At 38.1% G+C, this 25,925-nt stretch overlaps 1 protein-coding gene across 1 annotated transcript; it reads right to left on the reverse strand.

Moving 5' to 3' along the window:
* Positions 1 to 279: 279 nt before the first annotated feature.
* On the reverse strand, positions 280 to 22,059 carry LOC139723783 (ras-related protein Rab-13-like). Its single transcript, XM_071634992.1, has 7 exons — positions 21,368 to 22,059; positions 19,817 to 19,877; positions 12,776 to 12,836; positions 11,889 to 11,966; positions 4,248 to 4,334; positions 2,188 to 2,301; positions 280 to 1,170 (listed from the first exon to the last, which is right to left on the reverse strand). Exons 1-7 carry the CDS (start codon positions 21,585 to 21,587, stop codon positions 1,075 to 1,077), a joined length of 717 nt encoding a protein of 238 aa, XP_071491093.1. The 5' UTR covers positions 21,588 to 22,059; the 3' UTR covers positions 280 to 1,074.
* Positions 22,060 to 25,925: the final 3,866 nt, after the last annotated feature.

The raw sequence follows: 25,925 nt of genomic DNA on the forward strand, positions 1-25,925 counted from the left end.
ACACACTCTGCACTGAAAGCTATGGCTTATTCTTGTGAGTTTTTTTTTTCTTTGCTTATTCTAACACCTACATACTGATAATTTCTGTTCTCAGAATTGCATCTTTTTACCACTTTTCTTATCTTTGGCACTATCTGCAAGTAAAGTGTAAATCAAATCTGTGTTGCATGAACTACTAGAAGCATATAGTAGGTGCAACTATTTTTCAGGTTATGTTTGGGTGTATACCTTGTGTCAGGTGCATTAATTATAATAATCAAAACCTGCAAAAACCGACAACACATTAAAAGAATCTATAGGTAGGATGACAGAGAGGGTAAAAATAGGCCTTGTAAGCTTGGATTTATGAGACCATAATGTAAAATCAGAGTGGACAGTATCCCACCAACTTGTGATCAATGGTTTGTGTGTCAGTTCAATTACATATACGTACATTGACTCGTCTAACATCCAAGTTACAAGCTTATCAGCATCATACTCACCACTGGGTTGTACATACAGGGCTACTGTAATGGTTACAATACCACCATCATTACGATTCAATTGAACCAATGGCACCAAACATCTAATAAAATGACTGAAATTGTACACCAGTACTGTCTTTTCTGGCCGCTTCAAAGTCTTGGCACTTATCTCCAAGAGTTCATTCCCACGTAGTTTGGCAGAGACAACTGACAGAGTTGAAAAAAAAAGTGCAGGATTTGTCCAGATTCCATTCTTGCAAAGGAGGGGAGAGCCCATAGACCTCCTGCGGACACAAACCAACCTGACCTGAGGCATTCTGCAATCCAGTTGTGGAATCCTGTGGCTGACCGATCTCTAGTTTATCAACTCCCAGTTGAATGGTAGAATCAACCTTGGAGAGTTTAAGCCATGATTACACGGCACGGGGGGTAAAAAGGGACAGCATCCATTGCTATCGGTCGATCACCACATCCGCCATGACTTTGCTCCGCTTGAGTTGATGATGCATTTTTAGAAAATAATGCATTTTATCTCTATAAAGTCTCCTGTGAGGGAGATGTTGGGACACCTTACACCACAAGGATCACTGTAAGAACTGTCTTCCTTCCTTCAACAGGAACAAATGGCAAATGACGTCTTTTTCTTTGCAATGTACTCGAGCTTCTCCGCCGAGAAGGGGCGCTCCAATATCTTCTTTGTAGACATCTGATCATAGAGAGAGAGAGGACACAAATTGAGGTGGATTAGACAAGAACTGCATTACGAATGATGACAGAAACTCAATGACTATTAAAAATAAAACAGAAGATCATCACAAGCATTTGGGTTGACTTGTAATCAACAATTAGCATTACATAGGACCATTTTGTGCACTAATTGCACACTTATTCAGACTTCACTTTTACGTATTCAAGAGATTTGCAATCAACTCTGGTTCATTATGATTTTTTTTTTTAATGCAAAATATTTATACCAGTGTGTTTCTTGTTCAGAGTGCGCATCACTGACAGCATGCTTATCATTTCAATTAGTGCAAATAAATCAACTTAGCACAAAGATTTAAGCTAACTATTCCCATCTGCATATTATGATTGACACTATGAGTCCATAGGGGCCTGAAATTTTGATCCCAGCACAATCTCTGTCGGAGTAAAAAATGATTATATACACTGTATTGATGACAGACACACAATAACACAAAATGAACTAACAAGGGAAGATCAGGGGCACACAACAGTAAAAGGGGCAGGCTGGATGTCAGCAGTGTGTTCATTTTTTTTTTCTGATGAACATCCTTTTTGCTTTTCCTTCAGATTGGAATTAAAAAAATATATATATTGACTGAGTGTATTATACATATGTGTCCATGTTGAAAATTAGTCAGATAGACATATATTGAATATATGAGATAGATAGAGAAATAGAGAGATAGGTAGATTAATAGATAGATAGATAAATAGATAGATAGATAGATAGATAAATAGATAGATAGATAGATAGACAGACAGATAGATAGAGATAGAGATGAAGTCATTGATGTATGCAGTGTGTGAAAAATAAAAAGAAACTGTTTTATTTCATGCAATTATTAAATGATGCATCATCCTCTGTACAATGCAACATGTTTGCGCAGGTTATCATTCATTTGCCATTGTGCCTTATTAAGAGGCAGTGACATGCACAGGGGAAAGTGAAATTATTTGAATCAATCATGCTGCGTACCCTTCTCTGATAGCAGGAAAGCATCTGTTGGGCAAGATTCTCAAACGCCATGTCGACGTTGAATCCCGTCTTTGCACTGGCCTCAAAGAGGGGAAATTCGAAAGCGTCCGCCAGCTGTGAATGAAAGAATACAAGTATGATCTATATATGAAAGTGACATCATTAAATCTTCACTTCCAAGACCCCATTTACAGTGAGTAAAAAGGCCGGGCTCGGCCCGGGCCAAGCCCAGCCTTCCTTTCAGTGTAAATGCTCTAAAGGCCAAATGTGGTACCAAAACCAGCTGGGCATTTGGCCAAGCTCTAGAGGTAGTCTCAGCCTGGGCTTGGCCTGGCCTTTTCTCACTGTAAACGCAAACTGGGCCAAATGTGGTATAAAATTGCAACCAGCGCGCGCCCAGTAATAATCGTTTGTGTACAAGCAGAGTGCCTCTATGAGAAAATATTGAAAGGTTTGAATTAAAAGCCCAGGCCAAGCCCAGCTCCACTGTAAACGGACAGAATTGCAGGGCCGAGTACCGCAACTGATGCCGCGCTCAGCCTGAAGGGCTCAGCCCTGCACTGGAAACGGGGTCCAAGACTCATCTGAAGGCATTTAACCTTATCTGGGTGTTGTTGTTGTTGTTGGGTGTTTTTTTTTTTTTTTTTTTTGCACAGTGGATAGGCCTACTATAGCATAGTATAACCAGAGTATGGAGATCATGCATACCAACCACTTGCTTCACCTAAAATGTCTTATTCTTTTCATTCATTCACATATTTTTGCATGGCAATATTTTAGCACACTCCTGTCAGTCAGAGCACAGCACTCGTATGGTCAAGAATCAAGAGAAAAATGTAAAATTATGTGCCCATGCCATAAACAGGAGAGTTGTCACGGGATATGGATTTTAAATGCATAAAAGTAGACAGCCATTCCACACTGAAGTCTCCGAAGTGACTGATATGGAGGAGGCATAAAGAAATTATTCCACTGTCGCCCTCCTAGACAATTAATGCTCATAAAGTTATGACATAATTATGCTGTGGCATCTGATAAGAAACAAACGTCAATGCTTGTGTCTACAGTACCTCAATAAATGTGCATTTGCTTCTTATCAAGAAGAATTCACCATCATGTTTGGAATGCCAGATTCTGCCAATATTCTTTACAAATATTTGTGTATTCACATTTTTTTCTTCAATGCAGAACCTGTCCTATTGTAATTACACATGGCCTTGGAGTGGTCATTCACTTTACTAATACCCAATGCAAAGCAGCAACTGATTATAGGGAATGAAATGTGAAAAATAAGAAAACCAGTTTGCATCATCAGAATTTTACTTGTAAGCATACCAAGCATGCCTACATTATCATGCACGTCTCTCTTCTATTTTGTTTTTTTTTCCTCCCCCTCTAAAAAAAAAATTCCCCTTTGTAGAGGGACAAATACTTTTGATACTGACATGTGTGCTATGGATTTCTTTTGAAAAATCACTAAATTTCTTTGAAAACTACAATTTATTCTTACGTGTGTGACGCTTACTCAATGACTTTGCAATTGTTTTGATTCCCTTGAGGGAGAATGTAATTAAATCAAGAATGTGAGGTATTTTGCCATTAATGCCTGTTGTCTTATAAATGGAGGGTATATCAAAAGATAGTGATTTAGTCTTGGGATAGATAGTGCCTATGAATGGCTTGATTCAAAGAGATCTGAAACTCTGTTCTGATCATTGTGTAATAGACAATAGACAAGACAATAATTTCAAACTGACTTGATTTACTTTATATGAGATATTCTCCCCTCTTCTGGATGAGAAAAACAAAGTACACACTCACAATCTTTTGTTGGCCTGACATCTACTTCTGGTTGCCCTGGGCCACTGCTGATTTATGTCAAGCCTTGATATATGTATATCGAGTCATATCCTGAAAACATCTGTTGATACATTGCCCAAACCTCAAACTACATGCATTATGCATTTCCGGCTGAGTTGCTTCCGTTATTTTGTTCTTATTTGTGTCAATTGATTCTTGTAAGTTTTTGTTCGAATAGATGATCATTTGCAGGTACTTACTGTAATAGCTCTCTTCTGCACAACCCGACGATGCTGAAAGTCGCATTTGTTACCAACTAGGACTTTGCAAACGTCTCGGGAAACATTCTGCCAAGAGAATCGATAAAGAAGACAGAAAAACCAAGAGTAAATTAGCCATTCAAAGCAAAAGCACTCTGAAGTTACATTCCTTCCTTTTCTTTTCATATTGAATGAGCAGTAATCACACTGTCAAGACAAGAGGACTTCACAATGACAAAGGACAGATAGGAACAAAATGAAAACACTGACTTCGGAACATATTCTCCTCCCTCCCAAACAAAATTTAATGTTGTACTGAGATCTACTTTAGAAGCCAACGGGGAAAATAATCATTACCTTCAATAAGTTTGAAGTTTAGGGAGTGTGCAGTTATCATGGGGAAAAAAGGCATTTTGTCAAATTTTCCTAAAACTTTACAGATTTGTTCTACTGATATATTTATTCCCCAAGACTCACAGATATGGTTTGGGATGAAAGTTCCCCTCTCTGGTGATCATTTCCAGGGGACTTTGTTTTCTTTCTAGATCGCGTGATTCATATTAAAGTGGGTCTCAAGGGTGATTCTTAAGTGGGTCACGAGGGGATGGACAGTCAGCAAATAATTTGGGATGTGATCTGGCTATAATTACTTGAACCTTGTCCACATATAAAATCATACAGAAAAGTGGGATCACTGCCAGCCATTAGAGGTTCGTGGATGGACAGAAAGTCATCAGATGGAAGTGTAGTCGTAGGAAAAAAAAACACACACAAACACACATAAGCAAACTCACTTGCAAACGTACACACACTTTGATACAGGCAAGTGCAGGTTCACATTCTGTTTTTCAACCATATTCTGGGAAAGGATATAATCTTTTAACCCTCAAACACTCTTAAGCGATATTTCTCTTGAATCATTCAACAGTCTTGACAAAACATCCCTCAGTTGATGAAGACCGTCAAGTTCATCTTGCACTCTTGAAACTGCCCTCTTTCCACCAGAATACAAACAGCTTACACTACGTATATCAAAAAGCCAGATGCAGCATGCAGGTCTCCAAGTCCGTTGGTAATAAAGAATGCTAGCTGTCCATAAAAAGATTTCATAAGACAATTAAGGCTTACGGCACATCCTTCACTTTGAAGGCTTCCTGTAAGATGTTATAGACTTCTCATAGTAATTTGATAAAGTTCCTTCTGATTTGTATAATTTTTGGCAGCCCTCTTGGAAGTACCGTGCCTACATTCCTCTCCTCGGCTAGGTTTTACAGGACATCACTTATTGCAGGAATCAAATTAAGTACATTCCCATCTAACTCTGATTTCACCATGCATATCTAAAGAAAGCATGCCTCTCTTCTAAGTAACAGAGAATAGTGAAGTGGACAATCCATGCAAGCATGTAAATATCGCATTCAACTTACAGGCCAGCAAAATAACTTTGTTATAATTCCATTAAGTAGCAATTTTCATGTAAATCAAGTCATGTTCATACACCCCAACAGCAAGATTCAATGCCATTATTTTTTCTTTCATAATAAAATGTGCCTGGAGGTCGTTTGGGTCAAGTTTTGCCCAACTGTGGCTGCATGTCTACAGTCTGTATAGCTTGACCTCCAGAGCACATATTTGTGGGGCAAAAACGTAGCTAATTTATTTCTGTCGACTGCATGCAGGGATGCTAACCTTGCAAACAGCACTGACGTTTTCTGAGGCCTGAAAAGGTGTATTTTTGGTGGAAAAAAACAGTACACAGCATTTCACCTTCCCTGCAATAGACATGCATAGGAATACAATTTGGACTAAACAGTATTTTCCATGAAACCTGCAGTATTTTTGGCAAAAAAAAACCCCAAAATACCGCACAAAAGTAACAGCACGTCTGCAACAGGCAAACTGCATACTCTTCGCAGACGTGCATGCGCAATGTGCATGCATGTAACGTATTAGAATGTATTGTGAGCTGTGTGTGTAGTGGTGGCTGGTAGGTCTTTGGGATTCAACAGAACGCTGTTTGTGCTGAATGTCCGTCAGACCAGTCTGTACCAGTGATTAGAAACACATTTATGAGACACTGTTACGAACAAGACTTCCTCTTTTTTCATTTTTTTTTTCACCCACAATCTGCAGACAGAATATTGAGACATGATCTGCAATTTTCTTCATACTGATGTACATTGTAACTCCGGGATTTTATTTTCTTCTTCAGGTCCTCTTCTTCCACTCCCACGAAAAGTCCCCCAAAGACTGCTAATCATAGATGGCACCAGGCTGATAAGAAAAATACATGTTTGAGGGCCCAATGTGGAACCCTTGAAAAGAAAGCGAAACCTCATACAAACAGACACACTACTATCAATTCTGGAGCATGCCGATAGACATAAATCTTTTAGGCGTGACTATAACATCTTATCTCTCTCAATGGACAAATTTCCCGCAACTTGCGGCTTCACTACACATGGTTGAAGTCACAAATAGATTGCACTTTGCCGCCACGCAAACACATATTACATTAGTTTATATTCTTTGATAATTATAGAAGTTGTGGATGGGGGGGGGGGGTTGGTGGAGGTGGAATACTTTGACAGTTAAGGCTAAATTTTCCAATAACAACAATCAAGGTGCTTTAATATCATGTGGAGTTTGGTCTGTTGTTTGTTCCTTGTTTTTGCAAAGCATGCAGTATTCCTTAATTGATAAGGATCATTTTGACTGACAAGCCACTTGATCATGAATGAGAAAAAATTAATCTTTGATATGGCACGTCTCGTCCAAGGGACTGCTGTTAACTGATAATCTTAAGTGTCATTTTCACAGAGTTCTATTTAATCTGACTAGGAACATGTCTCTGTTTCTTTCGCTTCGTCACATCATCCACACAAACATTGAAGTGGGAGGCCAAAACGGCACCGATGACGATTTAATATTAAAGTAGAATATAGAATTTGCTATGTAGAATTCTGCAACCACTATAAGCATTGATACAAGATGAAAACTTGCCAATATTCCCAGTGGGAGGGGGCTTATTTGTTGTTGTTTTTTTCACACAAGGTCACTCAAATATGACACAGAAATGATTGAAATCAATACATGTCAATGCGTTTACAAAGTAAGATGATCGAAAATTGTTTTCTCGTTCTGAATCAAACTCCTATAATTATCTCACGAGGGAAAACATACTCTACCATAATTACAACTTTTTGGATTTAAATTGGTTTTGCCTCCAAACATCATGAGAGACATGATAAGAGTTATCCAACAAAAGATTTTATGATAACAAAGTTGCCACGAAAGATACAATTTTACAGTCCTATTTAGGAAAAAAATAGTCTGTGCAAACAGCACACCACACACACATACACACAATTGATAATTGCGATATTGTGGGGTTTAACAAAATTCTTTGTCAGAATATGTTTGAATGAAATGCATACTATCATTATGAATATTCAGATATGGAAAAGTATGAATAAGTGTGTGTGTGTGTGTGTTTGTGTGTGCTGTAGAAAGTAAAACTTATTTATTTACTGTAATCAATGATATGAGAGAAAATGCATGTTATATTTATTTTTCTTTATTTTTTGCCTGGTGTTGCAAACGAAAGCAAAATATTTGCATATCATTAATGTATTTTTCAGGGGAAAAATAATCAATACCGGACACAAAGGTTTTGACTTGTCACGAATCGAATCATACGCCATAACACTGCTCTCTATTAACATACATTTCATATGTTGCACTTGTAAGCTTTCATGACACGCTACTATTTGGTATTTCCACTGTAATTGGTTGAAATGACAGAATGTAGCAAATTCTGACATTTGTCTCACGCCTATGTAAATGTGAACTGCAGCTTTAGTGGTCATTTTGCATTGCTACGAACCTACCAATACCTCGCATGTTGACTGTGACCTTAATTACATCTCAAGCTAATAACCATTTAGTATGAAAGCATTTACGCATAGTTGAACCTTAACTCCCACCACTAGTCTTCTTTTTAATCTGTTTTCATTTTCAATGTAATCCACACCAATTAAGATTTGTTTTTGCAATGACCTTGTTTGTTTTCTTCTCAAGGTTCCATAATTCTTGCAGAAAAAAAAAATTCTTGATACAAACAAGACATTTTTACACATCTCCTCACCCCTCTTACAAAAAGGAGAAAAAAAAAATAGGCCAACTGCACGTACACTGCAAGACAACAACAACCATTAACATATAATATCGATGATCTGAAGTCTAATTGTGCTTTATATCAATTCTGATATTGCTTAAAATAGAACCGAACCTGAAAATCTGTCTCGATGAGTGATAAGACAGGACAATGTCTATACTATTATGTCCAACTGTTCCCCTGCCTAAATCAGCATGGTCCTTTCAAACTTACCAGTTATTATGCAAACAAAATTGGGAGGGTAATACAACTCAAAGGTCAATGGAAGATGGTCACGCCACCAGACATGTGCATGGCAGGCTTCTATGTTATTGTACCTCTGTGGTAGGTTATACAGTGCCCCCCCCCCTTAAAAAAAAATGAATAAAAAGGAGAAATCAAGAAGGACAAAAAATCCCAGGCAAACACAGGCACATTTAATGCTTTTGCTCTTTTGATTCAGTATAAAAACAAACAGGATAAAGACAGTATAAAGGTCCAGTTGTGACTGGGTATAAATCTCTGATTTTTTTTTTTCATGAAATCATTATGGTTTGACCCAAATCCTATTTGACCTCATCAGCAACGTTAAAGCTGTGGAACTCTCTTATTTGACATGGAACAGTAGAACTGCAAAGAGAATTTTGATTTTCTCAACCACACCTTGTCTCTGTGGCACTGTGACAAACAGGACATGTGAACAACGCAATACATTGAATGGACAGCATTGAACCCATCGAGGTCGAGTCCTGAGTATAGACCGATTCGGGTTCGTTGAGGGCAGCAGACAATTTGTGGCACTGGGCGCAGCCATTAGCTCATTTTGCGGTGTCCCAGCCGACCCCCCCTCCTCTCCCCCACCCCACGGGCAACATGTTTATCGCGCACTTGTAACAAAAGGTTCGCGCACTCAGTACGAGATGCCTATTGGCTAAAGCAACCATGCATCAGTTTTTCATTCCGTGCGCGTGCTAATGCAGGGAGAGGGATGGAGGAGTGGGGGGGTCGGCTGAGACACCGCAGTAATGGCGCTGCCCATGCCAAAAATACACATGGCGCGTCACAGAATTGGTCTATACTCGGGTAAGCGTCTATGGGAAATGCGTGTTGTAGCAAAATCAAACTGTCCTCAACGGTGTAGTTCTGCTTTTTAAATGTCTTATCTTTTTTTTTTCTTTACAAGTTTTCCATGACTCCACTTTGTTTTATGTGACAGCGGCTACCTTACCTCCGACGCACGCAACTTTCCAACCTAAGCGGTGCATGGATGCAGCCACGTGCAAACTCATATCTTATCTGCCAGAAGCATTTCATGTATTGCACAGACCAAACAAACGAGGTCCTTAAGATATGATAGGTATTGCTCATCACAAGGAGGGAAGTCCCAACCAATATGCATAATGAAACGCACATATTACAGAGGAAAGGTGAGGCAGTGCAATGTTGAGCGCCGATCAAGCTCAGACAGGTCGACCGGTTTGAGACAGACAGTTGCGCAACCACCGAGGTGTTTCCTACACGTTTGAGCCACTTGTGCCCACTTGAAATTACCAGTGAGATTATGTCGACAGAAGTGTTGTTCGTGACAAGACATGCACGTGCACAGACATTCACGAAATGTTTCATAATGGAATGGTGTGCAATGATTATCATCCATGCGGGTAATGACACCACTTGATGCACGTGTTCACGAACATGATATTTATTTTTACTTTTCTTATACAAGGCAACAGGCAACGCAATACATTGAATGGACAGCATTGAACCCATCGAGGTCGAGTCCTGAGTATAGACCGATTCGGGTTCGTTGAGGGCAGCAGACAATTTGTGGCACTGGGCGCAGCCATTAGCTCATTTTGCGGTGTCCCAGCCGACCCCCCCTCCTCTCCCCCACCCCACGGGCAACATGTTTATCGCGCACTTGTAACAAAAGGTTCGCGCATTCAGTACGAGATGCCTATTGGCTAAAGCAACCATGCATCAGTTTTTCATTCCGTGCGCGTGCTAATGCAGGGAGAGGGATGGAGGAGTGGGGGGGGGGGGGGGGTCGGCTGAGACATCGCAGTAATGGCGCTGCCCATGCCAAAAATACACATGGCGCGTCACAGAATTGGTCTATACTCGGGTAAGCGTCTATGGGAAATGCGTGTTGTAGCAAAATCAAACTGTCCTCAACGGTGTAGTTCTGCTTTTTAAATGTCTTATCTTTTTTTTTTCTTTACAAGTTTTCCATGACTCCACTTTGTTTTATGTGACAGTGGCTACCTTACCTCTGACGCACGCAACTTTCCAACCTAAGCGGTGCATGGATGCAGCCACGTGCAAACTCATATCTTATCTGCCAGAAGCATTTCATGTATTGCACAGACCAAACAAACGAGGTCCTTAAGATATGATAGGTATTGCTCATCACAAGGAGGGAAGTCCCAACCAATATGCATAATGAAACGCACATATTACAGAGGAAAGGTGAGGCAGTGCAATGTTGAGCGCCGATCAAGCTCAGACAGGTCGACCGGTTTGAGACAGACAGTTGCGCAACCACCGAGGTGTTTCCTACACGTTTGAGCCACTTGTGCCCACTTGAAATTACCAGTGAGATTATGTCGACAGAAGTGTTGTTCGTGACAAGACATGCACGTGCACAGACATTCACGAAATGTTTCATAATGGAATGGTGTGCAATGATTATCATCCATGCGGGTAATGACACCACTTGATGCACGTGTTCACGAACATGATATTTATTTTTACTTTTCTTATACAAGGCAACAGGCGTTTCCCTTTTTTATTTCTGTCATGTTCCATGGTATTCTTGTTTCCCTAAAAATATTTCAACGTATTATACAAATATGAGGACATTGATAAGAATATATTGTAATCACTCCATGGCCATTTATATCTGAAATATATATGTTGTGGGTAAATATGAATGACTTGTCAAATCAAATCCATCCCCATTAACTACACAGTACATATAGTCTTCAGGCTGAAAGCAGGGCCAGTGGAATGGTAGCTGAAATATACAATTGTGATCCTGCACCATCAATTAGCTACAAATGAGATCATCCAATTAGTACATCATGATAACAGTCCCCACATGAATCCTGACAAAATACAAGGAACTTGAAGGAAACACTGTCATTTTTCTCTACTACAATTGCAAGCTAGTTTACAGGCTGTACCTGTATCAGGATACAGGATTTTTAACCCATCAAAAACTAGTCCCCAGTATACTAAGGCAGGTGTTCATCAGAAACGCGTGTTAAAGCAAAAATCAGCTCCTCCACAACATGTTAGACTTGATAAAGTGGAATGCCCTCTTTCAAAGAAATATGGCATTCATGGCAATTAAGGACCTACACACCAAAATTAATACAAAACAAAGCAAAAAAACCTACAAATATACCACAAATAAAAAAATAGCAGCCTTTGAAAATAGCTGGTGATGGTATCTGGGAAAAGCGAAGTAGAAATGGGCTCACCACAGCAACATCCTCCAGCCAATTAGTCACATGGTTAAAAGACGCCTCATTGGTCACATCGTATAGAATGATGATGCCCTGCAAACATATGTAAAGATTTAAAAATCATTCAATCATCTATTTGAAAAGCATGAGGTATAGGCACTGGCAATGTACCTGGGGAAAGGGGAGTATCCATGAAGAGACTCTCTGGTTAAGAAAACCTTAGTAAAGTTCATGTACGTGTCTGCTGTCATGTCAAAATGTGATCATTTCTGTGAATTCCTGTCTCAAGTATAGACTTTAGACCCCAAGTGAATCACATTCATATGCTCCACTCCTCCGCCCTCATGTCATAACGATTCAACCGTCATACCATTGTTAATAAACTGTTGAGATTATAACATATCAATTAACATGTCCAATGTTCAGCTTCTTAACCTTTCTACATTCTTGCCCCCCCCCCCCCCCCCTTCACTTATTTTGACAGAATAAACATGTTCAAAATTTTCATGCCTCTGATTAAACAATCATTGGTCTATCGCTTTGGCGCGTGATCCTGTTCTCTCTTTACACAATGTCATTCTTATGACTCATTTAAGTAAACATGGCAACTATGGCATTTGGCAATAAATGACGAAAACCAATAAAGTAATAAAAAGACTTCTGCAAATAAAAGGACCATTCAGTTTTTACAAACAAAGCTGTACAAAAGCGAAATGGTTGGTTTCTTAATGAATACACCAAAATTTATGAGTAATTTTTATACTCTTGTATTCCCACTTGTCAATAATGCAGACTTGCAATCTAATGTGTTGCATATTTGTGACGATATGCTTAATTATCACGCATTGTTTTTCCTCCAATCCTTGTACAATGGATCCATGTCAGGTTAAAGCAATGCTTACCGCTGCCCCTCTGTAGAAAGCCGTGGTCAGAGTTCGGAACCTCTCTTGTCCAGCTGTATCCCTACAGATAACAGTAATGATGATTATGGATATTTTAAAACAAAACCATTATTGTCATTAGCATGAGAGTTCTTGTTATAAAAGTGACAATGATGAAGATGATGAAGATGATGAAGATGATGATAGTGATGATGAAGATGATGTTAAGATGAAGAAGATGATGATGATAAAAATCAACGGATGATAGCAACACTAATAATGATGATGAGGATGATTATAATGATAATTATGATATTTATAATAATGATGACAAGGATGCCAATGATACCAATAATTAGAATAATATCAGCATTTCAATCACCTGCTATCTTCTATGCAGACATATTTAAGTTGGTTTTTTTTTTTTTGGAACAGGTATTGAATTTTTAACACTGTGATCACATTGTGTGCTGTTTTAATGCTTTCTACTAAACTTCAAAACATACTGAAATGGTAGTCAGCAGACCTACATTACATTCCATCTATCCTGCATTTGGATGAACATTTGTCCAACTGTAATTTCATTGATATCAATGAAATAGCCTTTGTGTGTTAACTGCTCAAAAAATGTCTTGTTTCAGTAATGCAGATTACTCCAATATATATTTGCATGGTTTTTTCCAAACCTGAGTTCTTCACCCTGCCATTGGCACTGTAAATTCCCATTTATGGGAGCTTTCTCATCAGAAAAACATTGGTGAAAAACTGAAAGAGTTTTAAAGTGTACATTTATATGCTCTTCAAAAATAGGTCTTTATTGTATGTTTTGAATGGTCCCCCCCCACCAGGTTTTACATACTATAGTTCCACGCTAACTTCAAATGAAAGTCTACAGCATGATAAATCCTTGGTTTTACACTGCCACCGTGATGTAAATGTACTCAACCCTTTATAGATGATTATAAAAGTTTGATACAAGGCACTCCTGTCACAACAAACACAGTTACAACGATATTTTGTTACAATGAAGTAAAAATGCAGGTCCCAAAATTATCATCATTAAAGTCTGTGGTGCAAAATTTCCTTCTGTTTCAACAAATTCTTGATATTATAAGATAAAACTGCCAGTCTCGCGAGGACTCCACCATAACAAGAGTTGCTTGTATCAGCCACTGACTAAAAACTTGTTTAAACAACCACTGTGAAACATCTAAAACTAAAAAGAAATTGACCTTTGCCTTTGCTTTTCTTGGTAAACATGTGACCACCTCGACAGTGGCTTGGTTATGTAATAAAGCCCCAGAGTTCCTCTTTCGTGTTATGTGAATGTAAAATGTATCCATTGGCAGAGGTGCGGTTTGACTGTTGCACTCCATGCTATTGATGCTTTGACACGCACTGAGACAGCACCTTCTTCTTAAACGAAGAAAAGATGACTTGCTCAAACATACCTCATGTTTGATGGTGAGAAGGCAACTTGTTAGACCTCATTTTTAAAGGCACTGCTTGCCTCAAACAGGGGACTGGAGTGAATTCTGAGGATAACCTTCTTTTCTTTCTGTGCAATTCAAGGCACTAATGAAAATTTTGAACCAGGCCCCATCTTGCCACAAGTTAAAGCTTTTGTAACATTTGCTTGAGGTCATTGATGTTAAATTCCTACCCATCTTCCACTGTCTAAGAGCACGGTGATAGAGTGGATGAGGATCAGGACTCTTTAGCCACAGATTCCTCAAAGTTTGAATCTTGCCTGGCATATAGCATTGTTTTATAAAGGTATAACCTTTCTTTTCCCCATGAAGGAGAATTCCCAATCAGTTAAAAGTGAGTCTGAAAAGAAAGAGTAAAGTATGACATGTGCAACAGTGAAAATCTGGTCAAAATCAGATTGGAAGTATAAGTTATGAACTTATAAAAATTTGCTAATATTTGCAGTACAGTTCTTGAAAAGTTGATTATGAATATGTAAATGAGTGAGCTGATGATGCATTCACCTCACGATATTCCACTGATTGTACAGAAAAAAAAAAAAAATTCATTTTTTTTTTCTGCTAGAAAAGTGTAAGATATAATGTCACTCCTGATTGAATATATTCCAAATAATGATCAGTCATAATATATCAGATTTGAGACTGGAGATAATGTTATTGTGTTTGAACAAAAACTGAAAATGTCAAATTTTATGGACAAACACATAACTGTATAACTGACAAGTAATGAGGTGTTGACATCATCAATTCATCATTAGCATATATTCATACTGACTTTTCAAGAACTGTTTGGTGAAAATTAGCAAAACTTCAGAATTTCACAACTTTCTCAATTTTCATCTGATTTTGATGAAATTTACATTGTTGTACTTATAAAAAAATGTTACTCTTCCTATTCAGACTAACTTTTAACTGGTCCACTTTAATGTTCCTCTTGACCAGGATGTAAGGAAGAGTGTCTGGCTTTTTCAGGTTGATGATGATCATGAAAGGCCCCTCGTTCTTAAGGAGGAGTGCTAACATTGACAAGGCCAGCAGAAGGGGGAGGTGAGGGAGTAGCTACATCACTATGCTATGATCTCTAGCCCAATGGTGTTCTTTTCTTTCTTTCTTTTTCCCCATATACTAAACTATATACTTTATAGATGGGAATAAGTTGAGTGTAAAATAACATCGACAATCTGTCCCTGCCAGAAGGTCTTTCAAATCATTAAAAAAAATTAAGATGGAGAGAAAAGTTAGTTGCTCTAGATTTTGTAAATTGTGGTTGCCCATTACCTTATGTGAAGGACATACTGTATACGCTATATATTTCGCGTGGGTTTTATTTTCGCGAATTTCGCGAGTCGGGAGCTATTCGCGAAATTAACAACACGCGAAAATATTACCTTCCAAAATGAATCCCTTGCCTTGATGATACGAACATTTCAGTACTAGTATACCATGTCACGGCTTACCGAACAGACCATACTGGCTCAGCTTGTTTACGTTTACGCACGTCCACGTCTACTTACGAATACTGTAGAGAGCCAATCCATTATCGCAAGGGGACCACTCGTCAGAAATCTAGCGCGATGGACTTAACCACTTCAAAAATGTTGAATTCTAACTTACTAGTTCGCAGAGCTTGGTAAGTTTTTTCATGCAGTGTATAACTAGTATCATTCTTATTTGCTAGTAAGTTGAAAATTCACACTTTCTTTGCCACTTCATGTTTTCTCTGGTCCCCCAATCGCGAATTTAACCACTCGCGAAAGTGTGTGACAGCGGCAATTCGCGAAAATTTATGTACGCGAAAATTATAGCGTATACAGTATAGGAGAGGGACATGGCTGTACTGTAAAAAGTACACCAAGGACTGGGCAATACCTAATGCACTCAACAATGTGGTAGTGAAATTTGGTAAACAAGTCTTTCTAAACTTGTGTTGTTTTATGTATCTATCCATCTATTTATCTATCTATCTATCTATCTATCTATTTATCTATCTATCTATCAATCTATCTATCTATCTATCTATCTATCTATCTATTTAATTATATATCTATCTATCAATCAATCAATCAATCTATCTATCTATCTATCTATCCAATCTATATCTTTCTATCTATCTAACTGTTTTGTATCTCCCTTTCTGAAATATGACCTCTCTATCTGTATGTGTATCATGTATATAATATGTACGGGTATACACACATATATGCAGGGCTCAATACTTACTTTTTTCACTAGTGGATAAAAAAGACAGAAATGTTAGTTACCCAAAATAAATGCTAAAATCACAGTAACAATCCAATTTGAATCGGTGTTGCCTGATCAGGCCACCAGAAGATAACTTTTTTATATTCGGTGATCAGCCATAAATTTTAAGTGGCCTTGCGCCACCAGGCCGCTACTACTAGTGTTGAACAGTGCCATATTATGTAGTGTATGTGTGTATATATATATATATATATATATATATATATATATATATATACAGTATATCATATACATTTATGGACCATATGTAATTCATTGCACATATACTCAATTATATTTATATCTATTCATATATTCACACTAAAATATATCATACTGTACTTAGTCACTTCATTGCAAATATCTAACTTTTTGATGCTGTAATTGACACTGCAGAAAGCGATGCACAGCCTGAACAAGTTGCCAAGTGATAAAAACCAATTACAAAGTCAGACATCACTCTTCTTTAACACAACTGACATTTTTGAAGATTTCTTTTTCTTTCCTTTTGCTGCACCGACATTGGATTTGATGCACATCTCACACTCTGCATGTTTGCCAACAATTTTAATGCCATTTTGCACCAACGTTGCTCTTGGCACTATGCCATGAAAATAAACCGCTTCTGACAGAGCTGTCTTGCCTTGAATTACGAAACATCAAATTGCCAAACATCAGGAACTCTTTGTTCTTTGTTCTCCTTACACCACCGAGAAGAAATCTTTGGAGGATACTGATTACACTTGCAATAAAAGCAGTACACAAAAGAAGCACAGCAAACAGGCAGGACATAAGCAGTCTGCAAAGGGCAGAGCTGCCAGAGAGAGAGAGGAAAAAAAAAAGAGAGAAAAATCATCAAACTGATTCTACATGCTCCATTGAATCCATGAAACAACACCTCTTTCACATTCTGCCAAAACAAACAAACAAACAAACAAACAAACAAACAACAACAGCAGCAATACTTTAATACTGATTCTTAACATTGCCACCAGGTAGCATTGCTGTGCATATGTAGTTTTTGTTTGTTGGTTTGTATTCTAATTTTTTTTTTTTCAAGGGAAGCAGATAAAGTGTATAAGAATGCAGCTCATGAGTGTATACATGAAGATTTATTTGTGTGAGTGTGTATGTGAATTATCTGCAAAGCTGTACTTCTCTGTTCTCATGAAAATTCACAGATCATGCAAAGCTGGGAAATCACAGTTGATTCTTGAGGCAGCTTTGCGGTTTGACTACACAATGAACCTGAAAAAAATTGAAAACACACTGAATGTGCCACTTTTATGAAAACTGAGGAGCTCGTACATGGGGGGAGGGAGACAAAAACTCTAAACTATGGGAAGGTGAAGAACTTTTCTTTTAATAAAAGTGTCTATAGAAGTATATGTTCTCTAAGAAATAACATCAACAGCATTTTTCAGCATGATAGGGCCATGTCAATCAATGAACCTGGTTAAATTCATACTTTCCAAAAACCACACCCTTGACATGAAGAATTAAGTGTTTGTGCTGCACAAAATTGAAATCATTTGTTTAAATGACAGAACAAGCAAATATTGATTGCTGTGGGCGATCAACGACTTGCACTTTTACGCGACTGACGTACATAGCGATCATTGTTTGTTTCATACTCCAAAGGTCGTACCACAGATCCCTGAAGACTAACGGGAGGCTGCTGCCGAGACTGATTCCAAACTATGCAACAAATATTGACTAAAATTTCTAGCTTGTATTTAGAGCTCAAAATTGACTCTGTCATAAATGCGCACAAATGGATCACCTGCACTGCAGACTGGCATTCTTGCACTGCATGTGTGCGCAACAAAAGCCATATAAAATCTGTTAGTAGCAATTTAATACTGGTGATGTCACACTGGATGAGATAATCCTCCTAAGGAGGTAAATATTTAGTTCTGTCACAGTCTTGTGATGATTTGCTGGCAAGACTAGGAGAGAGTTCCTGCCAGAAGCTGATATGATATTCATGCAGATGAGGTAGCGTTCAAACAAACAGACCTCTGACGTCTTGTACCCTTTTCGTCATGACCCGTAGCAGCACAAAAGCGTTAGCAAACACAGCAGTTCCAAGTTGTGCTTCTAAGCACTTTCACTTTGGATTGGGGGGGGGGGGGGGGGGAGGGTGGAGATTCCTAACCAGTGTTTGCAAGCACAGGGTGTGCCTTCACAATGCTAAACCGGCCACATAACCATGAAAACATAGATGCAAAGTTTCTCAAGTTATGATAATTTGAAAATGACTAGGCTGATGCCCGAAGCAACATATCCCATGAAGAGTAAAACCCCTAGAGTAAAACTCTAATATCTCTCCTGATTTGTAACTTAATCCACGAGATGCCAATTTTATTTTGGATTGTTGGACTAGTAAGGCTTAAAAAGACTTGCAAAAATTTTGCTTATGATTTATACAATCACTGGGTTTAGATGAACAGGTACGAATGATCAAGGCAGGACTATTGGTGTGGCATCATTTAATATTCTCATTTTGCAAAATGTTGTAATAACTATGTCTCCAGACAAATGTATGTTTATTTTGACTTATAGTTACACTCATGTCATTACTTCCTTTTTGTGTGACTAAATGATAAAGCTATTGATAATGATGGTAATGATGATGATGACGATGATGATGACGACGATGATGATGTGATGATGATGAAAATGACAATAATCACTGTTGATGGTAAAGTGTGTTGCTTTTTTTTTTCTGGTAGCAACTCAAAATGTGCACAAAATGCCACAAGTTCCCTTGAGCATTATTTGAGTAGATTCATGACTGTTTGGAGAAATTAACTCCCTAGAAACAAAATATATATTTGATGACAAAATGTCATATGGGAGCATCTCTTTGAAAAATATTGCATGATTGTTCATCTCTACTCATGAACTCTAAGCCCCAGCTACAACAAATACAAGGCAATAAGTATGATAGTCATGCAAATGATGCTGTAAACATCATTTGGTTGAATAGAATACATCATTTAGATTGCAGACAAATAAAAAGAAAGAAAGACAGAAAGACAGCAATACTTCTCTCTCAATCAGTCAGCATGAAAGATTTTGCATAGAGTTTGGCCTTCAGTTTACTTTCTGAAACAAAAAATGTTTACTTTTTTATGTATATGAACAGTTGCATGAATTGAATATTATGTTATCTTCAACCTGCATATTCAAATGATGGCATAATAAGAACATCGTTCTTGCCTTGGCAATCAAAGTGCTGATAGTAAAAACATGTTTCAAATACCGTAAACAGCTGAAAATCACCCTTATATGAACCACTGGGTTTGAAGTCTTCTCTCACACTTACCACACATCTAGTCTGATCTTCTTTCCATCCACATCAATCAGCTTCTTCTTCATATCCATACCTGCATGAGATAAAAAATGGACAACAATATTTTCCCAGAGCAAGATTTCAAAGCAGCCTCTTCAAGGCAACAACTATATATTCACATCAATATACATGTGTATCGAGCGATATATTCTAGTGCTCTTGAGTAATGAACCACAGCTTTTTCATCAATAGGATCAGCCATGGGTGGTTTTCACATTTGTTTCAACTTTGCATTCTATCCATATGCTCTCTTTTTTTTTGGGGGGGGGGGGGCAGTGGGGAATCAAGGGCATCTTTTTCCTTTCAAAATGTCAAATGTATCAGAAAATGCACATCTCCAGTGAAGGTACATACACATGGCACCGCTAGCGCACTAATTCACTTATATGTACTTTTAACAAAATAGTGTATAAGGTATACACTCTATGATCATAATTTTTGTATCAAAGCAGACTTCATTTAAATTGCACTTACACCAGACATAATATATATATAATATATATATATATATATATATATATATGCATGCATATGTATATATATATATATTTTTCATAGAATAATCCATAAAATACCATCTTGGTATACACATAATATAGCACTGTATGGTATCTTCACCTCTTTTTGCCTGTATGATTCCAGGGTACAGAATGTTGACTATCATTATTGGTATGTTTCAAACCCAATGCTAAAATTCCATTACAGTTGACTACGAGGATATGTTGCAACTTGCTCATTCTCTGGATGTTCTCTATTGATAACAGAATCTTGGCCCTTAACCCGTTGAGGACGAGTCCCAAGTATGGGCAAGTGTCTATGAGAAATGCATGTTGTAGTAAAGTCAGCCCGTCCTCAACGGGTTAATTATTCTCAGAACACAAGCATAACAAACATGGCAAATCATTAGTAACCTGTCACTACACTATCATACATACACCTGCTACCGCACAGATGCACACACACACACTTCCAGTATCTACGGACACTAAGTAACATAATTACAGTGGTGGATCCAGAGGGGGGCACAACTGGCGAATGCCCCCCCCCTTTATTTTTCGTGAAAAACAAAAGAAATAAAAAGAAAACAATGAAATGAAACCTGAAATATTAGTCACGCCCCCCCCCCCCCCTTTACAGAATTCCTGGGTCCGCCCCTGTAATTATACCGATGTTTCTGACCTATAACAAAAATTGTGTCAGGTTCTCATATAAACCTCCATAAAATGACATAACTTATCATTACATATATGTTTTTGTCATCAAACTGTTTTTGCCCAAACACTTACCTCGTTTCTCGCAATCATTGACATCGTGCTCACCTCAACTAGAAAAACAAAGGACCGCCTACAGCTATCATAGGTAGACGTACGCCGCGCAGATGAGCTATGATGTTCATAGTTCCTGCCCACACTGTGCGTCAGTATTATGAAACATATTTATGAAAGCCGAAGCTGCTGCTTAAAACCTTGCAATTAGCCACTAAAATGTCATCTACATAGAGAGAAAAATAACCTTGCCACATACCTATCGTTCCAGCGACGCTTTCCCGGAAGTCATTATCTGAAAACCTGTTGATGAAGCTCGTCTTGCCCACGCAAGTGTCGCCAATCACCAGTACTTTGAAGGTAAAATCGGCGGGGTCGTCGGGCGGCGGACATATGTGGGGGTACGGCGAGGACAGAGCCCTGGGCCTAGACATGCGTTTCTCCTGATGACACGCCGATGTAGAAGTACCGGTAGTCATCTTGCTAGAAAGTCATCCACTCCCAAGTATAGGCTACAGGCGGATTTCAAGTATGAATGGCTAGTTTTTATATGGATGGCTACTGAGCATGGTATAACGCGTTAAAGCTATCTGATTGCGTGCCCCACACGACAGCCTTAGGAACCGGTAGAATTCAAGTCAGGGAATATCTTCAGTTTTATGGCGGATGGTTTAGGCATGATGGCAGGAGGACGCGAGATAAGAATATACGATCTAAAATACTGATGCTCACTTCGCTCAGCCTGGATAAAATGAGATGTAGCAATCGTCAAGCGCTCGCAGTTAAAACGAACGATGATCACCGCCGCATCTAATAATACCTCATCACATTATGTATGCACATGAGCAACCTGTTCTCCGGGCCTCGTCTGCTACGGAGCGGTCCTGACTGAACGCAACGCAGACAATGACACCTACCACGTACTCAATCACTTGTCAATACGATCGATAAAATGTTGAAACCATGGAGGTTAACAATGGGGCGCCCACATAGTGGTACATTGCATGTGATCACGTGGTAGGCAATGCTTCCAACGGTCCGAAAACGGACGGCATGTCTGATGGTGAAACAAGCATCGGGGCACACAAATAGCTTCTGTTTACTTTTCGAGGGGCCCGCGATAGGAACATGCACATTAAAACGTCTTCAGCCAGTTAATGATTACACCAGTCCTTGCTCTCATTCCACAATAGCCGCAATGCGGGCTGTTATCGTCCGTCGGTGAATACGAGTAACATACCAGTTTTAGCATGACTGTGTTAGGGGTTTTTGAAAACCAAAGCACACTTCCTTCACAAAGGTTATCATGAAAAGCTCCCAAACGCCCCCACCCCCGAAAAAAAATGCCGAAAATATTCTGAAGATTATTATCCAATAAAACCTAGAAACAGCAAAAGTGTGGATGAGAATTATAGCCATGGAAGAAAAAGATCGGTTGAAGCAGGTAACTTGTTATCTTAAAAAATATATATATCTGTGAAATTGATAACAGATTAAAAACATCTGTTTTCCACAAATAAAACGTTTAATTGTGGTTTCCTGTGACCGCAAAAAGAAACCTGTTTTGTTTTTTATTAATGCATTGTGCCATGTGTTGCAAACTTGTGGTCTAGATGATTACCCCTTCTCTATAAGGAAAACCGTTGATTCGCCGTCTATACGCGCTTCGTTTTTGTTACGATATTAATAACATTTTGGACTATTTAAGGCCAGGGAATTAAAAACAGCAACAACAATGCATACTTGATTGATGTCAGCTTGATAAGGTTCATGGAATCTATTGGATAACGGTGGTGATTTCTTCTAAAAAAGTCCCTCTCTGAAAAAGGTGGATGCATCATTTCCTAACCAAGATTTTTGAAGAATTATAGTTTCGCTTGTTTCTGAGTATGTCCACATCAATCAAACATCAATTTTGAGTTTCTAACTTATCATTTAATACCATGTAACTTCTGAGAAGAACTTAGCAAGTTTAGGCCTAGGTATTTGAAAGAAATCGGTTTACTTTTAAACCTATATACACATAATAAAATTCTTAGAATTTTAAACGCAATGTGGACGATAATGAGCAAGTAAATATGACACAAGAGACACAAAAGAAACGCAAAATACCCATACAAAGATGTTTTATCTAAAAGTTGTTCCATTTGATTGGTGTTTCAACAGTACACTGCTTGATATTATTATTTGGGGAATTGTTGTTAGCCATATAAAAGTTGAGTTGTCGTGATGTAAATGTGTAAATGAGTTGTCAAATGTATGGTGTGCATGTTCACCAAATTCTGTCCTTTTCCTTATTGCGTTCAATCGCAGCAGCTAAAGTATGAAAACATATAAATATACATCTTGCCCCTACTTCTTCATGTGCGGATATTGTTTTTGTTATAGTGTCAATGTGTATGCTGTCAATTTACGAGACCACACTACAAAATAGACAAGGTTTCGTGTTCAAAACCTGTCTCTATGATGTGCTGATAATAATATTCTTAACGAAAAGATCAATCGCATCTTTAGGATCCCCGCAGCTAGCGGCCTGCTGCCATCTCGTGGCAAAAGCCTGCCAACATTTTTACTACCTTGTAGACCCATATTTACAACCCACGAACGAAAATACTCGGTACCACTAATCATGACTGAAATGTTTAAAACACGCGATATCAGTAACAAGTTGAATATCGCAATTGGTGATAAGATTACCATGGTTCGAAAAAAAAAACCCAATTGCAAGCACAAGAAGAGTCCTATAGAGGGACAGTTTGTATCAGTGATCTTATTAAAATTGAAAAGCCAGCGCAAGATAATGTGGCAAGACATAGATAAAAATGAAATAAACGAAATGGAATGAAATGAAAGTGAAGTGTGTAATGCCATGACACACCTGCGCTCTAACATCTGATCCTCTATGTATTAAGGAACGGGTCTAGGGAAATTACCCCCTGGGCAATTAACCCGGACCCTTCCCCTCACCCTAACCTTAATCCTAATCCTAATCCTAACCGTTACCCAAACTCTGACCCTAGAACCCAACCCTAACGCTAATCTTATTACTAGCCGGGGTGAAATTGCCTCGGAGGGGGGGGGGGGGGGGCAATAATTGCCCTGCTACGATTAAGGAAGAATTTACTACCAAATGTAACAGGAATTATCACGTTTATAGCCATAGTATAAAACAACTACCAGTTCATTTTCGATTCAATTCAATTCAATTCAATTCAGTTTCATTACTCCTGTTAATGAAACAACGACAATGGTTGCAGGGTTAGTATATTCACAATATCGACTTTCAACCTGTGTTGTTAATTTCATTATCATTATCATTACACCACTGTTATTATCATAGTACGTAGTGTAGTGGTGGTATCAAGCTGTTATCAATATCATTAGGCCTACTAATTATGATTATGATTGTGATTTTGATTATGGTTATAATAATTATAATCGTAATTATCAAAATCATTATCATTATTTTCATTATCATCATCATTATTATTATCGTAATTATCATAATTATCCTCACCGTTATCATCACCATTATCATAATTTTCTGTTTATGAACTTTGCAAATATTGTTGCCCTATAGTAAGGACAGCGAATCCCGTTTATCAGAGCCATTCTTGGGCAATCCACCCCAAAAGTAAATAAACTCCAAAAAGAAAGAGACAAGATAACTACAGAACGTTCTAAAATTTGACAAAAATCAGATAAGAAATGAGGAAGATATGACATTTTGATTTTTTTTTTTCCGGAAAACACATTTCTTGACCAGGTCCTTATGAATATTCAAATGAGCGAGTTGATGATGTCATGCCCTCACAACCTTTTATGTAGGTTATTTATGAAATTTGGAAAATTGTTATTTTTAGCTAATACAGGTAAAATCGTATTCCCATACTAAAATATATCAGAGGTAGCATTTTGTTCTTGTTTATTTTGAGTGGTTTTAAGGCAAACTTTATTAATTTGGATGACTGAATTATGAAATTCTTGTTATTTCTTTACATGAAGTGAATAAGAAATTGTAAGAGCATGACATCATCAATATTCATATCAACTGGTCAAGAAGTGTTGTCCGAAAAATATTGAAATTTCAGAATGTTATAACTTCCTTATTTCTTATCCGATTTTGATTATTTTGCACTGTTCTGCAGGGATTTTTTTCCCCTATGAAATGTGAAAAAAATTTCTTCTTTTAAATTTGCGCTGCCAATTCTATGTGAACAGCGCCATCATTAGTTGAAACGTAGCAAATGGTTCCAGTGATGTCACGCCTCACTCGTATGTACCATTAGTCCTCGTTCGCCAGTGCGATTGCTTTTCTATTCTAATCTCTAACCTAATTTCAAATAGGCTCAGCGCATTTTCTCCGTGTCCTGTTTTCTCTTCCTATTCTATTTCTGACAATGAATTGCTAATTTCCTCCAAACCTTCCCTGCCCTTTCGATAAGGAATTACTGTTCAGCTTTTTGAAGACGAAAAGACACTAATAGATAGACTTCCGACATGAATTTCCTCCATTCTGTGAGATATAAACTAGATCGGCTGCGAGGCTTTTTGCTAATCTGAAAGAAATTCCTTACATTTCTACGAAACTCAGGTTTACCTTTGGTTAGTGTGTGTGTGTGTGTGTGTGTGCTGTAACGTGTGTTGGCAATCGTCTCCCCTCCACATCATTCTCGGAGATGGCCACTCGATATCTTTTTCTTTTATTTTCCATATCGCGTCTTCTTTTTTTTTTCTAATAAAAAAAAATGTAGTCCCGGTTACAGTTCGTTATTCCGAAGATTCGTTAATCCAAAAGCAACATGAGGTTTGTACGC

The sequence above is a fragment of the Diadema antillarum genome, unplaced genomic scaffold (assembly GCF_040938485.1).
Source record: "Diadema antillarum isolate AM-2024a unplaced genomic scaffold, OU_Dant_1.0 scf00000200, whole genome shotgun sequence".
In the NCBI taxonomy this organism is placed as follows: domain Eukaryota; kingdom Metazoa; phylum Echinodermata; class Echinoidea; order Diadematoida; family Diadematidae; genus Diadema; species Diadema antillarum.

Excerpts from the sequence above, each read along its gene's own strand:
- LOC139723783 (XM_071634992.1), bottom strand. The coding sequence starts at position 21,587 with ATGACTACCGGTACTTCTACATCGGCGTGTCATCAGGAGAAACGCATG. Across the intron at positions 12,837-19,816 it reads AAGATCAGACTAGATGTGTG|GGATACAGCTGGACAAGAGA; the intron begins GTAAGTGTGAGA and ends TGTTATCTGTAG. Across the intron at positions 11,967-12,775 it reads CTTTCTACAGAGGGGCAGCG|GGCATCATCATTCTATACGA; the intron begins GTAAGCATTGCT and ends ATATGTTTGCAG.